This window comes from Phaenicophaeus curvirostris, chromosome 15, assembly GCF_032191515.1.
Source record: "Phaenicophaeus curvirostris isolate KB17595 chromosome 15, BPBGC_Pcur_1.0, whole genome shotgun sequence".
NCBI lineage: Eukaryota > Metazoa > Chordata > Aves > Cuculiformes > Cuculidae > Phaenicophaeus > Phaenicophaeus curvirostris.
In genome coordinates, this window is record NC_091406.1 from 18,667,336 (window position 1) to 18,682,906 (window position 15,571).

General features: G+C 56.0%; 1 protein-coding gene across 1 annotated transcript; it reads right to left on the bottom strand.

Moving 5' to 3' along the window:
• Nucleotides 1-30: 30 nt before the first annotated feature.
• Nucleotides 31-10,869, bottom strand: RELL2 (RELT like 2). The gene is made up of 8 exons (XM_069869674.1): nt 10,466-10,869; nt 9,604-9,817; nt 7,915-7,980; nt 7,773-7,839; nt 7,273-7,461; nt 2,875-3,442; nt 1,092-1,134; nt 31-686 (listed from the first exon to the last, which is right to left on the bottom strand). The coding sequence occupies exons 2-7, from the start codon at nt 9,809-9,811 to the stop codon at nt 1,093-1,095; spliced, it is 1,140 nt and encodes a 379-aa protein (XP_069725775.1). The 5' UTR covers nt 9,812-9,817; nt 10,466-10,869; the 3' UTR covers nt 31-686; nt 1,092.
• Between the last annotated feature and the right edge of the window lie 4,702 nt (nt 10,870-15,571).

The window sequence follows — 15,571 nt, forward strand, 5'->3', positions numbered from 1 at the left end:
CCGCGGGGGTCAGCAGCTTTAATGGTTTTAGCTCATCTATGTACAGTGGGGTTCCACACCAAAGCTCGCCGGGGGGGGCTGCCCGCTGGCCTGCAGGGTCCGATCCTGCCCCCAGTGCCCGGCTCCAGCCCCTCCTGTGATCTCTCGCTGCCGGCATCTCCTGGGGACCTCACTGGTGCAGGATTTGTGCCCATGACCGCTGTGCATGGCGGGGGTGCCCCCGGGGGGGCTGTGCTCTACGGTGAAGGTGCCGGGGAGGGGCTGCCCCCCAACCCCAGCTTGGGGGTCGAGCTGCTGCCTCCATCCCTGCCCCTTATCGCAGCCCCATCGCACACGTCCTTCCCCCAGCGCTGGGGGGGCTGCGGGGACCGGGTTGGCAGCAGGGACTTGGGGGGGGCCTGTCCTGGCCCTGCCCGGCCCCACGGTGTCCATGGGGGTGTCCAGGGGGGGTTGTCCAGGGCAGGTGCGGTGGGTGGGTGTCGGGTACCTATTGCCAATGGGATGAGGTCTGGCGCCGAGCGCAGTTGTCGGGAACGTCGGCGCGTCGCTCTGGCCATGCCAAGCGCGTAGCTGCCCACCTGGGGCTGGCTGCCCCGCCGTCCCCTCGGAGCTGAGCTCCCCAGCCCGGCGTGGGGGCCGGGGGCCGCACGTCACCCGTCCACGCTCCAGCTGGGAGCGGAGAGGAGCTGCGGGGAGAAGGGCAGGATGGGGCTTGTCTCCATGGCATCTCCTGCCAGCCTAGGTTGGGCATGTGGGCAAGAGGGTATCTATGCAGGAAAAGTTCTTCACAAGGAGGGTGGGGAGGTCCTGACCCACGTTGCCTACAGAAGTTGTGGCTGCCCCATCCCTGGAGGTGTTCAAGGCCAGGTTGAATGGGGTTTTCAGGAACCTGACCCAGTGGGAGGTGTCCCTGCCCGTGGTAGGAGGTTGGGAGTGGGTGAGCATTCTGTGATTCTAACCCAGTGTGTTGGGAATGGACCCTCTTGGAGAAGGGATTGACCCTCTCATCACCCCCAGGCTGTGACCCAGCCAAGGCAGGAGCACTGCCCATGCCATCCACCCCCAACCCTGGCATCGCCCCAAGCACTCACATCACACGGTTGCTCCTCGATCTTGCACCACGGCGCAGGGCTCCTGCAAGAGGGAGGAAGGATGGGGATGTCAGTGTTCCCCTGCGAGCAGGGGGACAAGCCAGGGACTCTGCTGTCCTCAGCAACCATGCACAGCCCCACCACTGGGGCTCAGGAGATGACTACAGACCAAGCCCCATTGCCTGCAGGACATGCTGAGCAGCAGCGAACAACCCTCCTGGTGGCCCTGGCTGGGACCAAAGGGACAAGGCATAGTCCAAGCAGCACCAGGACTCAGTGGCAAACATCCCAGCGAGGTCCCATCATCATTCTCCTAAGACCTGGTGGCCTAGAGCATGCTGAAACAACACCCCAAAGCCTAACACCACAGAGGGGCCGACACAGAGGAGAAAATCGGTGTCTCTGGGCTTGTCTTCCATGCAAATCTCCCAGGAAATCAGAGGGCCCATGGCCATCTCCTGAGGCATATCAGACCATGGGAGAAAGGAGGATTTGTTGGCACCTCTCCAGGTCTCAAGACATGCAGCACATCAGCTTTGTCTGGCGTGGCTGCCTTGGGCTGCCCTTCTCCGTAAAATGGCTCAAACCTCCAGCCTGGAGCAACACAGACCCTGGCCAGCAGAAAGCAGAGGGACAATAAACGAAGTGTATTCCCGCTTTTTCCTTTGCCTACGTTTAACTGGGCACCTTTCCCCAGGCTCACCTTGGTAGGGTGACACCACACCAGGTCACTTCCCCCAGTCCCCTTCCATGGAAATTATTTTTCCCCAATTGCAGAGCCACAGATGAGCACGTGAGTGAGTTGGGTGTTTGCTGCCACCACTGACCACGTCATTTGCTCAGTGGCAACAGCCTGGAGGCAGTGACAGAGAGCAAATCCCTCAAATTTGGAGCCATCAGCACCCAAGCAGAGGGTTCCTTGCCTGTGCTGCCCTGGAGCGCTCAAGCATCTCCAGCAAGGAAGTTGTATAGAAAGGCTGGAAGATACTGAGGTGCCACCTAGCTGGATTGGGTCTTCTCTGAGAACAGCCAGCATCAGCCCCTCCACGGCATGTAAGAACAAGGAATGACCAGTTGGTTTCATCGTTTCTAGACTCCAAGGTAAAAAAGGCTCCTGGAATCATGCATCCACACCTGGGTGTTGCTGGCCCAAGCACTGCAATGAAGCTACAGTTTTGGGGAGACCAAGCTATATGCAGCAGTAGGGTTCCCCCAGAAGAAGCGATCCCAATGGATGTCCTTGAGTGCAACCTGGATGAGCTGGTACAGAAACGGAGGTGTCAAATCAGCCAGGTGAAACGCAACCTGGCTGAGCATGGTGAGGATGGGGTGACCATGCAGAGTCGCATGGATGTTGCGACCACCATCAGGGGAGCAAGACAGAGCCCATCTACAAAGGCAAACACATCCCTTGCCCAAGGAACAGTTGGCCTACAGCACCTCCCATGCAAGTCAACCAGTTACCTGCCTTTCCCTTGCAGTGTGGGGACCAGCAGGATGGGAGCTGTCACGGTGACACTGGAGGCCCCAGACATTAGGAAATGGATGGGAAAATGCAATCGGCAAAGGTAAGTGGAAGCAGGGTGAGCAGGACACGGCAGGTTCCCCGCTGCAGTCAGCCTGGTGCAAGCCTTGGCTTGTCTGTCCCTGCTGTGCAGCTCACACCACCGCGTGTCTCCTGGCTGATCTTGTTGACGGCAGCAGGGCTGGGGTGCTGGGCTATGTCACTTCAAACCCTCCAGCCCAGGGTACTGAATGGGGACAAGGAAGAAGAGGAACCTACCTGCTGCCCCATGTCCTCTGCTCCGGGCTGTCTTCTGCTTTCTTCTCTTCCCAACTCATCCGGCTGTTCGTGTAGACTCAGGCTCCCGTGAATATCTGACACTTCATCTGCCGACCCGAGTCCCATTTCCTCCAGGCAGATGCTGGCTCCTTCCTGCACCAGCTCTCCTGGGATGCTGGGACTCGACCCTCCCAGTACCCGGTAGCTCAGGAGCTTCCGCTGGCGGCTCGTGCTGCCAGGAGCAGTGCCAGCATCCTGCAGCGAGCCTGCTGTGCCAGACCCCTTGCCCGCCCGTCGGCTGTCACGAGTGCCAGAGCTGGCTGGTGTGTTCAGGGCCGGAGTGGTGGAGTGGCTTTGCTCCCCAACCTTGCTGCTCTGGGCACCCTTCTGGACATCTCCGTTCTGCAGGCCACCCGTGGGGACAGTCCCGTTGCGAGCGTGTTCCCGCTGGAGCCGGTTGCTACTGTGCTCCAGCTCCTCCGTGCTGGGCTCCCGGCTGCCATCGGGCAGGGGCCCATCCTGCTGCTCGTGCAAAGCGGGTTTCTTTCCGATGTGTGTGACGCGAAACCTGGAATGGGGGCAGGATCATAGAATCAAAGCCCATCCAGTGCCACCCCCTGCCATGGCAGGGCCACCTCCCACTGGATCAGGCTACTCAGGGCCCCATCAAAATCCCTTCCCTCCCCTCTCCCAGCTGTATTTCCATCTTGGCTGTACCTCTAGCCTTGGATCTCCCTCTCTTTGTGATCGACTGGTGCTGATTCTCCGTTCAGACCCATTCTACACCACAGACCCTGTCTTTATCCATGCCCTGCACTGGCCTGACCCCATTTTGCCCTTCATTTTTGGTAAAACAAATAGAAAGAGAAGAAAGAAAAGGTCAAGCCAGATGTTGGCCAGTGCAGCCCCTTCCAGCATGTTCCTCCTGCAGTAAGATGGGTCACAGCACTTGGAAATGCCGAGGGCATGGAGTGGTAGGAAAAAGGGGAATGGCTTCAAATTGGAAAGAGAAAGATTTACATGAGATCTTAGGAAGAAATTCTTCACGATGAGGTTGGCAAGGCCTTGGTCCAGGTTGCCCAGAGAAGTGGAGGCTGCCTCATCCCTGGAGGTGTTCAAGGCCAGGTTGGATGGGGCTTGGAGCAACCTGATGCAGTGGGAGGTGTCCCTGCCCATGGCAGGGTGTGGGACTGGATGGGCTTGGAGGTCCCTTCCAACCGAAACCATTCTGATTTTATGCAATCTGGCTGAGCTTGTAGAGAAACTCAGGTTTTGATTCAGTCAGGTAAAATGCAACCTGGCTCAGCCTGATGTGGAACAGTCATGCAGAGTTGCATGGATGTTGCAATTGGAGTTTGACCACTATCAGGGGAGTGAGAGGCAGAGCTTTTGGCAAGCAGCACACTCTGAGTAAAGGCAAGGACAGGGTTTCAGCAGGACAAGCCACATTCAGGTACAAGGATCAAAAGCCAGGAGGAGCTGTTTGGCTAAAATCTGCCAGAGCGCACTGTGCGCCATCCTCTGGAGTGGTGGATGGCACCTAGGTGGTTCACCAAGGTCCCATCATGTGCCCAGTAACAGCTCAGAGCTCCAAAGTGGCCAAGAGAATGGATGAAGGAGTTGGGCTGCCACCCACAAAAGGTGCATTCATAACCAGAGATGATGTAATATTGCACCTGGGGAGAAGAGACAAGTTAGGGATCTACCACAACGTTGAGATTTGTGAGGGATAACGTGTAGGCAAAGCCTATAAGTGTTAATTGCAGGTGAGCTGGTTGTGACTAACACTGTGGTTCCTCCTATAAACAAAGCAAGCCACTGCTGGACCAGCAGACAGGAATTCGCTTCCACAGTAAGCTGGTGTCCACCAGCCCAAGAATGCTGATCCCACCACAGAGACCTCATGCAGCCCATGACTCACCCAGCAACCACTCTCCCTGCCCCTGAGTCACCCCCAAAGCTGCAGATGGCCCTGACTCTGCTAAGGTTCAGCTGCCAGACAGCGTCATCGCAAAACACAATTTCAGCAACAAAGTTCAAGCACTGCTGGGTCGAAAGAAGATCCAAATTTCAAGCCAGTGGCCAGTACAGCCATCCTGAAGGAAGAGGCTGAGAAGAAAGGTCCGAGAGGTAAGAACAGATCCCAGATGAGACACCAGAGGTGAAGGAGACCACCGCTAGCCTGAGGATTGGGCTACAGTCTGTGGAGAGCATGGATTCCTTGGCACTGCAATCAGAAGTGCTGCTCATGGCTGGAAGGGCCAAGAAGAGAAGAGCTCCAGCTCCAGATAAGGTATCCACAGGTACCGCTTGGGTCAGCACAAACGTGACCTTACAGGTCTATCCAGATATCTGGAGAGATGGCACCAGCACTGTGATTTGGGAAGACCAGAGAACATTCCAGTCCCAAAAGAGGGATAGGGAGGAGGCATGAGTGGCAGGATCATTCCATGGTAATGGATCATTCCATGGTAATTCCATTGCACAATATCAGCCTGGAAGAGTTGGGAAGGAATATGAAAGAGAAGGCAGGATGTGGACTGGAGGGGGCACGAGAGGTAACGTAACCAGCCTCCGGATGGTGAGAGGAAAGGCAGGAGAGTGTTTGCTGTCTGCTCAGTCAGCATCACTGAGGGGTTTGCTTCAGTAGGACATGATGTGCTGTGGCTGATCAGGCCAAGGACAAGGGGGCAGACACAGATCCCTTGGTGGATGACCTCTGCCCCTGCCAGCAACTGCTTTAGAGAGAGCCCTAAGATAAATGGTAAATCATTTAATAGAATAATTTAGGTGGGAAAAGCTCTCAGGATGTCTCCAATCTAACCCTCTGCTCAAAACTGGGCCAACTCCCATCCTCAATCTTTGTTGCCTAGGGCCCCATCCAGTCAGGTTTTGGAAATCTCAAAGGATGGAGATGCTTCCACTCCTCCAGGCCCTGTCCCAGGGCTGCACCATTTTGGAGTGAAACAGTTTTTCCTTACGTCTTCTCTGGTCCCCTCTCGCCCCTCCCTTCACACCTCTGAGATGTCTCTGTCTTCATTTAAACTGCTCACACCCCTTTGAAAGGTTTTAGAGAGCAATTAGAGCCCCTCCCTTGCACATTTCCAAGCTAAGCACAGAATCATGGAATCATTAAGGATGGAAAAGACCTCTAAGGTTGGAACTGGATGATCTTTAATGTCCCTTTCAACTTAAACCATTCTATGACTATATGAAGAACATCCAGTCCAACCATCAGCTCAAACCCTCTTTGCCTAATAAACCATGTCCTGAATGCTACAGTCACACAGTTTTTTAACCCCTCCAGGGATGGAGACTCCACCACCACCCTGGGCAGCCTCTGTCAGTGCTTTACCCCTCTTTCAGTAAAGAAATGCTTCCTAATATCCAGTCTAAACCTCCCCTGGCACAACTTGAGGCCATTTCCTCTCATCCTATCTCTTGCTACTTGGGAGCAGTTTTCTAGGAAGAAGAGTTTCCTTCCTCTCCTTCCTTTCCCTAGGTGTGAGATGGGGATTTGGGGGTTTAACTCCTGCAAAGCACTGGGCTGACAACCTGCAGCTTCACCAAGGCTCAAGACCTGAATGAAGATCTTCTACAGGATCTGATCACAGCAGATCTTCATGTCTCACCAGGGTGGCCATCAAGGGACCACCAGTTGCTTGTCACCCTGCCCCAGTAACCACAGCAGTAGGGAGTAAAGACCTTGCTTAATGTCTTGTGCAGGCTAAACCTTTCTGCTGGGGAATGGGGCAACATGGTTAGTGACCACACAGACCAGAGGCAGCTCAGAAGTCCCTTGAGATGAGACCAGATGGGGACTGGAAAGACTATTTCTAGGAAGTACTGGGTACACACCCCTATTCTTATATTCCTCCCCTGATATCTAATTAGTCATTATTGGAGACACCAATCTGGAGGAGCACAGCCACTCTTTCATTCTGAAGGTGGTGGGTGGTAATTTGCACCGAGGACCTGCTGTCACCTTCTCCTCCTCTTAATGAGATTCCTACAAGTGAGGTCAGAGCCCCTGTTGGGCACCTAACATGTAGCTGGGACAGCAGGCTTTGGAAGGACATGGATTTGGGGCTCTGCCCAGAACTGAGTCAGCAGAACAACCCAAGCTTGAGTCACCTTCCTGGAGAAGGAGGAGGGAAGCCACCGGTGCGTCATGGCCTGCCACATACCACAGGCATTTCCAGGTGCAGAAGGCACCTTGGTCCTCAGGACTTCCAGCTGAAGAGCTACTGCTGAGACATCTAAATGGGGGAAAGCAAGAGGGTGCCTGGCATGGGGCAGGTGGAGAAAGGGAAAGGAAGAGGAAAACTGAGAAGACTTTCTGCACCGCTTTCTCCACGAGAGCAGATGGGCCGTGTCTGCCGAGGCTCATCTCAGTACCTGCCCACTGAGAAGACGGTGGTCTCTCCGGGATGCATCCTGCCTTTGCCATCCTTGGACCGCCCTTGCCGATGCAGTGGGTGTCTCTTCCTCTTGCTGCAGTGGATGCAGGGGGCCTGCGTGGAGCCCAGATGCACCGTGTGGTGATGTGGTGGGCCCCCATCCTGGCTGTTACGGTGAGGACAAAGGCTGCAAGAGGAGAAGGACATGACAGGTCATGTTATCTGGAAGAGACCTCCCAACCTTGGTGCAGCATCACTGCAGCAAGCAGCTCTGGAGGGGACCTCCAGTGAGGACAGGAATGAGGAAGGGCTGTTCCCCTTGACAGTGGGGAGAAGCTCTCATTGCAACCCTAAGGGGAGCAGGACTTCTGGCTGGGAAGCTGCTTTATAACCAGCTGGAAAGGCGCTCGCTGCAAAGTCTCCAGACTAAAGGTGGTGCCCAAAGGCTGCTTTGCCCTTACTCCATAAGAGCCACAAGGAGGTAAAGGCTTCCCTCACCTGGGCACTGGCACTGGGATGTCCCCGTCATTGTCCCCCAGCATCTCCTTGAGGGCCTCCGCGTTTGCTGAAGAGAGGAAACAGGGAATGTGTTGGCCAAAGCAATCAGCATGTCTCCATGCCAGCCCCAGGAGATGCTCACCTTCGTTTTGGATGATGCATCTCACAATCTTCTCCACGGTGTCCTCATTCACCTCCTCCTCTTCATCTGAAAGGAGAAAACATGGCACTGAGGGCTGGGATTCAGAGGTTCAACTCATGTGTCCTTCTCCAGGAGCAGCCACATCAACAGAGAGGTCAGAGAAGCCTCACGTCCCCCCCGAAGCCCCTGGAGAACAGCAGGTCCCTCACCCTGGAAAAGATACTGTGAAACTGGCAGCCGCTTGTGCAGGGAGAGGGGGTTGTTTTGGTCCCTCAGAACTGAAAATGAGAGGGAAGCAGGTTTGAAACATGTTGAAAGAGAAGGCTCCTCCTGGGGACAGTCCAGGCGTGGAGTCCCTGGGCGCCGGATGCTGTGGGTGCCAAAAGGCTCCAAGAGTGAACAGGACAAGTTCAGGGAAAAGAAACCTAGTGGGGCCCATTAAAATAGAGAGAAACCAGCTCTGAAGGAGAAAGCCCTGGAGCTACACACTTAAAAGAGTGTGCTGGGGAAACTTGGCTCAGTGGCTGCTCCGTTGTGGTGTTCATCCCCAGCATTCATCACAACCTGCTTCTGCCACTGCTGGAGGCAAGAGGCTGGGCTGGCTGGACCATCAGCACAGTCTGCAGTGTTAGATGTTCCTCTGAGCAGGTCAGAGCATGGTCAGAAGTTGCCACTCTGCTCCTGGAAGCCCACAGAGATGTTTCCCTGGACTGTGGCAGCTCCAGCAGCCAAAGCCAACCCTGGAAGTCTCAGAAACTGTCCTAGAGTTGTGTTCAGCCACGTCATTGAAGCCAGAGGAGCACATCCAAAGCTGTCTGGAAGCTCCTGCTGCAACCACAAGGTAGCTGTGGGAGCCACATTGCCTTCCTGTGCATGAGAAGTGGCAACAGGAGGTGTTGATCCTCCTGAGTGCTCATGAAGAGGAGTTACATAGCACCATTTGGCTATTTTCAGGGAATGAAGCCACGGCAGGGAAGTGTCTTCTCCATTTCAGCAGAGCCTCATGAAGCCACCGAATGACAGAGCTTGCTTGAACGAAGCTCTGGGTTACATCCATGCTTGACGCTGCACTGACTTCCCAATCCCACCACCTGAGAGCCTGAAGTGATGGAAAAAAAATCCCTAAATGTCCACTTTCAGTGCAGGGCAGAGATCCTGAGGAAACATCCCTTTTCCTCTGGGCTGCAAGAGCACAACTGGGAGTAGAAGACGTGACCTTCAGCAGACACTGTGCTGGCCCCATGCTGGACCTCCTAACATCAAAGGGGCAGAGGCTTGAGGATGCCCTGGCCAGAGGAAGCTTTCCTTGTCGAGAACATGGGTTATAGTTCAGGTGCTGGGGATTTGGCAGGTCCTGGCTGTTCATCAGAATCGTCTTGTGGTGATAATGCCGCTTTGGGAAGGGTCAGATGCTGGTTCCCACCTCTCTGGCACCACCACCCTGTGAGGCCAGCAGATCAGAGGGCTCTTCAGGCCACACGCTCCCAATCCCCAGGGAACACCTCGCTGCTCTCACCACCCCCTCCCTTTTTCCCAACCCAGCAGCATGTGACAGGTAACCCTCCCACCCCGAGAACGCATCCCAGGAGCTTGATTAAAGAGCATTGGTCCACACTGGGCAAAAGGCAGTGCCCGAGCCCCCGCTGAGCCCCCAGCACCCCACTGAGCCCCCAGCACCCCAGCACTCACTGGCCTGGAGCTCCGCCAGCACATCTTTGTTATCTGGGTCGAGATCGTCCCGGAAAGTCCGACACCGGTAACCCTTCTTCTTCAGGACATGGCAAATCAAGAAACCCACCAGTCCCATGATGAAGAAGACGAGGACAAGGAGGAAGACCATAGACAGGCTATGCTGGGGGTCCGTCTCCCCATCGTCGGTGCTGTTCTGGTCTGACATGCGGATCTAGGAGAAGGGGGAAGGTGGGTCAGACACCTCGATGCTCACCCCCTGCCCATCCTCCTCCTCCTCCTCCTCTTCCTCCCCTTTGCCTTGGGCTAGAGCCAGCTCCCAGCTCGTGCTCCTCTCTTGCCCCACAAGGTCCATGGTGGTGGGGTTCCCGTGAAGGAGAGGGCAGGCTGGAGAAGGCTCGGCGATGTCTGCCAAGGACACTGCTGCCCTGCACGCATCCCAAGGGCAGAGGTAGCAGCATCCCCACAGGCCCCAGGCTGCAGCGCTCCCCTGTCCCTCACAGGCAGCTTCCCAAAGGCACCGGTCCCCAGCATCCCCAGACTGCGTTGAGCAGCATCCCCCACTCGCCCTTGAGGGATCCTCACCACCCCACTGCCTCCCGCATCCCTTGCTACTCACAGCCGAGGGCCTCTGCCAGCAAAGAGCCGCGGCAGCCGGGCTGGCAGAGAGCCGAGCCGGCTGGCAGCTCCCGCATCGTCCTCCCGCAGCTCCAAGCTCGCTCCCTCCACCTCAGCTCCCTTGGGTTTGCCCGTTCTCCCTCCCCAAGGTTCTCGGGGCTCGGTTGTCTGGTCTCCAGCTCCACGTCCCAGTGCGGGGAGGATTCCCGCTGGCTGCCCCCCATCCCCGCTGCTGCGGCGATACCTGGGCCTGCGGTCCTCCGCAGCGCTCTCCTCTTCACCTTCACCTGCCTCCTAGCAACCCCGCATCCCCGCAGCTGGGGACCGCGGCGAGCATCCTCCGGTCCCCGCGGCTCCCACTTGCCTTCCTTCCTCGGGAAGGAGCCAAGCTGGTTGTGGCTGCAGCAGCAGCTTGCCGCTCTCTGCCAGCCAGAGCTCCTGCCTGTCCCAACCCCGGAAAACAATCTCTCCGAAGCTGTTTCAGAGGATGAAGGGGCAGAGGGGAGCTCAGGGAAACGCCGGCAGCTGCAGCAGGGTGCAAACAGGAATTCTGCTCAGGGAAGCCGGCGCTGGCAAGCCACTGCCCTCCCCGGGATGAATAACCTCACTCACACACGAGCCAGCTCCAATTTCTCCTGCATCCTCCTTTCTGAATCATAGAATCATAGAATCACTAGGTTGGAAAGGACCCACTGGATCATTGAGTCCAACCATTCCCATCAATCACTAAACTATACTCTTCTAGTGTGACGAGCCGCGGCAGTGGGAGAGCAGAGGGGTGGAAGTGGGGCTCAGCAAGATCAGGACCCTTCCCACACCAGCGTGTGGAAGGGGAAAAGGGTGCAGGCACCCACACCATGATCACAGCACTGAGGAGATGGTGGAAAAGGAACCCCGAGAGACCCCGCAGCCCAACCTCCTGCCTCAGGCCAGCTGTCCCTCCCTCCTTTTGAAAAAAAAAAGAAGGGCTAAGTCGTCTGAGATCCCCAGCCATGGAGGTCCCACTCCCTCCTCATAGAATCATAGAATGGTTTGGGTCGGAAGGGACTCCAAAGCCCATCCAGTTTGAAGCCCCTGCCATGGGCAGGGACACCTTCCACTGGATTTGATTGCTCAAAGCCGCATCCAACCTGGCCCTGAACACCTCCAGGGATGGCCCTTGTCCTGTCACTGCACTCCCTGATCAAGAGCCCCTCTCCAGCCTTCCTGGAGCCCCTTTCAGTTCTGGAAGCTGCTCTAAGGTCTCCACGAAGCCTTCTCTTCTCCAGGCTGCAAAACCCCAACTCTCTCAGCCTGTCCTCACGGGAGGTGTTCCAGCTCTCAGATCATCTCTGTGCCCTTCTCTGGACTTGCTCTGACAGATCCCTGTCCTTCCTGTGCTGAGGAAGAACATCTCTGTCGTATTATCCTCATTCTGGGAGGCTTTAACCAAATCTCCTTTGCCACTGCAAATTAGGCTTGTTCCTCTCATTCCTTCACCCACCCAGTTCCCCACCCAGACCTTGAGAAGCACAAGCAACCCTTAAGATCCCTCCTACCCCTTCTCTACTGAACGAAGTGTCTACCTACATAAATATTTGCAGGAATTATCCCACCACACACTGTGTTGCTGTGAGGCAACCTACAAGTTCTCCAGGTATTCAACTGTGCAATGCTGAGGTCTCCTGCCCCTGGCCAAAACTGGCCAGGAGTAAACTCTCAGGAGCCCAGGAGCCTCTTCCATCACCGTGACTCCAGGTCACTGCATCATAGATGCCACCCATCTGCCTGCTCTCCTGACAAGGACACAGGCCCTAAGATGGACCAAGCATGGCAAGAAAAGGCCACAGGCAGCAAGACTCACTGCTCCTGCCACCCAGTGCTAAGGCTGCAGGAGGTGAGAGGTCTAATGGTGGATAAATAAGCTGCAGCATCACGCGAGCCTCTGCTGATCAAGACCTTAGAGGCAGTTTATTCCTTGCCCTTGTTGCTTAGAAGCGGGGACGTCGCAGGTCTGGGTTTGTGACGGGCCCTGAGGGGATGCAGTCATGGTGAGCTTATTCCCATTTTCCTTGTGCCCACACATGCTGAACTGCAAAATCAATCACTCTTTCTCCTCCTGGGTGTCAGACCAGGTCACTCAGCCTTTCCTGTGTCAAGGGAAGATTCCTGTTTTGCCCCAGTCTCTGGTGTTGAAGCACCACAACCTGAGGGTGCAGGATGGGGAGAGGGAGGATGGCACAGCAGCCCTACTGCGGACAAATCCTGGTGCCCCATGGGGCGAACTGGGACAAAGAGGGGGCTCCGCTGCTGTCAAGCTGTTCCTGCCCCACTCTGCAACTGACTTATCGTAGATGATCACATTTCTCCATCCAACGCTCCTCCTGGGCACAGCATGACCCTTGTCTCCATCCTGCTTCAACCACTACCGCCTCAGCATCCCTCCAGGCTGCTCAGTCCTCATCCTGCTGTGGGACGTTGTTAGCACCTTTGTGGCTGGACCATGAGCCACTTCTCTGGGCAACTAGGACCAGGGCCTCCCCACCTTCAAAGCAAAACATTTCTTTCTGAGATCTCATCTCAATCTCCCCTCTTTCAGCTGAAAACCATTCCCCCTCATCCTATCCCTATTCAAGAGCCCCTCCCCAGCCTTCCTGGAGCCCTTTTTAGTACTGGAAGCTGCTCTAAGGTCTCTGTGGAGCCTTCTCTTTTCCAGTCTGGACGACCCCAGCTGTCTCAGCCAGTCCTCATCTCTGTAGCCTCCTCTGGACTCACTCCAACAGCTCCATGCCCTTCCCGTGCTGAAGACTCCAGAGCTGGACTCCAGGCAGGGTCTCAAGAGAGCGGAGCAGAGGGGCAGAATCCCCTCTCTCACCCTGCTGGTCCCACTGCTTTGGATGCATGGCAGGCATGAATCCACGCACCTGAACTTTCCCTCCCCAAGAGGCCCATTGCCTCCTCTGTCACCATTGCACCCTCCTGACCCCATCCCAGCTCCTGTCCCCATCCCACACAACTCCACCAGCACAAGCTGAGACACAATGGTGACCTGGACAGAGTTCTGGGGCAGACAGATTCCCACTGCCCTCACCACCTCCGTCCCCCTGCCCTTCCTCCCCAGGTCACCCACGCAGGGCTTCCCAGTGGAGGTGGGCATGAATCCTGCGGGTTTTTGAAGACTCTGGTCCCTCTCATGACGTTGCCTTTAAAGGGACTGAGAGGTGGCCAGGGAGGGAGGGGGTGGAAGGACAGCACTGTTACCTCTTGTCCGCTCTCCTCCCGCACCTCCTCCGCAGCCATTACCATAGACGTCACCCCATGAACAATGCAAGCGCTGGAGGGATTGTCTGCCCTGGCAATCCCACTGCCTGTCCACGTGGCAGCTAAACGGGCCAGATCACCCAGCTCTGGCAATCCCATGGGCAGGGTCCCCCGGGGGTCTCCACTAAGATGCTCGATCTGAAAATTTACGTCATCATCTTTACCAAAACGCTGTATCCCATCGTGTGAAACACCTCCCTGAATCCTAGTTCAGTTTTTCAGTCATCCACAACAAGTTAATGGCCTTTAAACTTGCTCTCTGACCACAAAGAGCACCTAAAAACACCTCTCTTCAATGCCTTCACACCTCTCCAAGACCTGGGATGATGCCCAGAGCAGCAACTGGTTTCCAGCAAGTGAGCTCAGCCAGCAAAGCGATCCCTGTAGGAGGCAGGGATGTGATTCTCCCCTTGTCACGCCTTTCCCTCGGCTGTGTTGCTCAGGCAGCTCCGTGGTCCGAGCAGCATCAGAGCGAGCGTCATACCAAGCGAGCAGCCCCTGCCAAGACGTCAGCTCCACACGTTGGCTGCTTCACCCTTGTTGTTCAGCACCATTAAAGCCCATTTATTTAAGACGGTGGGTGCTGGGCTCTGTGCTCAGTGACAGCAGCTCTGAGCAGCCCCAACCACACCTAGGGTCACAGCCAGAGGGTTCTGGCATCCCCCAAAGCATCCATGCTTAAGAGCCGGCATCATAAATGGAGCAGTGTGAAGGGAGCAGCATTCCAATAATCCATGCCAGAGCCAGCCAAAAGCATCACTTAATGATCCCAGGATTTCATCAGGCATTGACAAAAGTTCCCTTGCCTGGTTGCGCCCCATCCCAGCATCCAAAATCCCACCCCAGCAGCCTATGAAGCTCCCCTTGAGGCACACCAGGTGCTTTCCCTCCCAAACAGCAGCAAAATCCTGTTGCTGAGAAGCCAAGGAACACCCTGGTGGTGCCGAGCTGCCATGATCTCCATCCTCAGCAGGTTCTTGGCGCACCCTTGGACATCCTCACCCATTCACCGTGTTGCTGGGGTGGTTTGGGCAGCCTTCCTCCAGAGCAGCATCCTTCACTCTGGCTTCGTGCTCACGGGAAGTGATCATGCAGGAGACCCGGAGCGCCAAGTCCTTGCAAAGCACCGATTTCAGACAATTTATTTTCCCATCCTTCGGGCAGCACCACCTTTCATCCTTTCTTCTTTCCATGCCACAAGGAAGAGATGTTTGCCACCAGCGTCACTTGTGGTACAGCCCCATCCCCGTCCCTCGCCAGCTCTGGGTGAGGTGGAGGGTTTGGCCCTTGTTCCACATGGATGCTTTTCCTCACACAGCAATTTTCCACCTGGCTTTTGTCCTCCACCTGCCTGGCGGTGCCTCCCTGTCCCCATTCCCTGCCAACCCAGTGGGAAGGGTTCAAAGGCTGCCAGTGGTCAGGAGGACCTGAACCCTGGCAAGTGGGAAGCACCACTAGGATATAAGTGGTGGTTTCCATCCCACACGGAGCCGGGGCTGCTCCACAGGAGGGGGTGAATCCCAGCAAGGTGGGGGAACCCACCCCTGTGCCCTCAGTGGAAGAGGCTGGGAGTAACTGGGAGTGACTGGGAGTGACTGGGAGCAGCCATAGGGTTAATTTACAGGACAGAACCTAGTTGGCAACTGAGAGTGACTGGAGAGCCGCTGTAGGGTTAAGTTACAAGAGCAAATCCAGTGGAAAACTGGGAGTAACTGGCTGTGACTGGGAGTAACTGGGCACGACTGGGAGCAGCTGCGTGGTTAAGTTACAGGAGAGTGTCCAGTGGGCAACTGGGGGTCACTGGGAGTAGCCGTAGGGTTAAATTACGGGATAGAAACCAGTGGGCAATCGGGAGTAACTGGGGGTGACTGGGGGCAGCTTTGAGTAACTTAGGAGGGGTTGGGGGGCAAAAAGGGGTGACTGGGGGAAGCTGTAAGATTGTGGGAGCTGGGAGTGACTGGGAGCTACTGGGAGTGACTGGGATCACGCTGGGGTGACTGGGATCAGGTGGGAGTGACTGGGATGATCTGGGAGTGGCTGGGATCAGCCA

Coding starts and splice junctions, on each gene's coding strand:
- RELL2 (XM_069869674.1), bottom strand. CDS start 9,811: ATGTCAGACCAGAACAGCACCGACGATGGGGAGACGGACCCCCAGCAT. Junction 7,981..9,603: donor GCTGGCGGAGCTCCAGGCCA/GTGAGTGCTGGG, acceptor TTCTCCTTTCAG/ATGAAGAGGAGGAGGTGAAT. Junction 7,840..7,914: donor ATGCATCATCCAAAACGAAG/GTGAGCATCTCC, acceptor TCCTCTCTTCAG/CAAACGCGGAGGCCCTCAAG.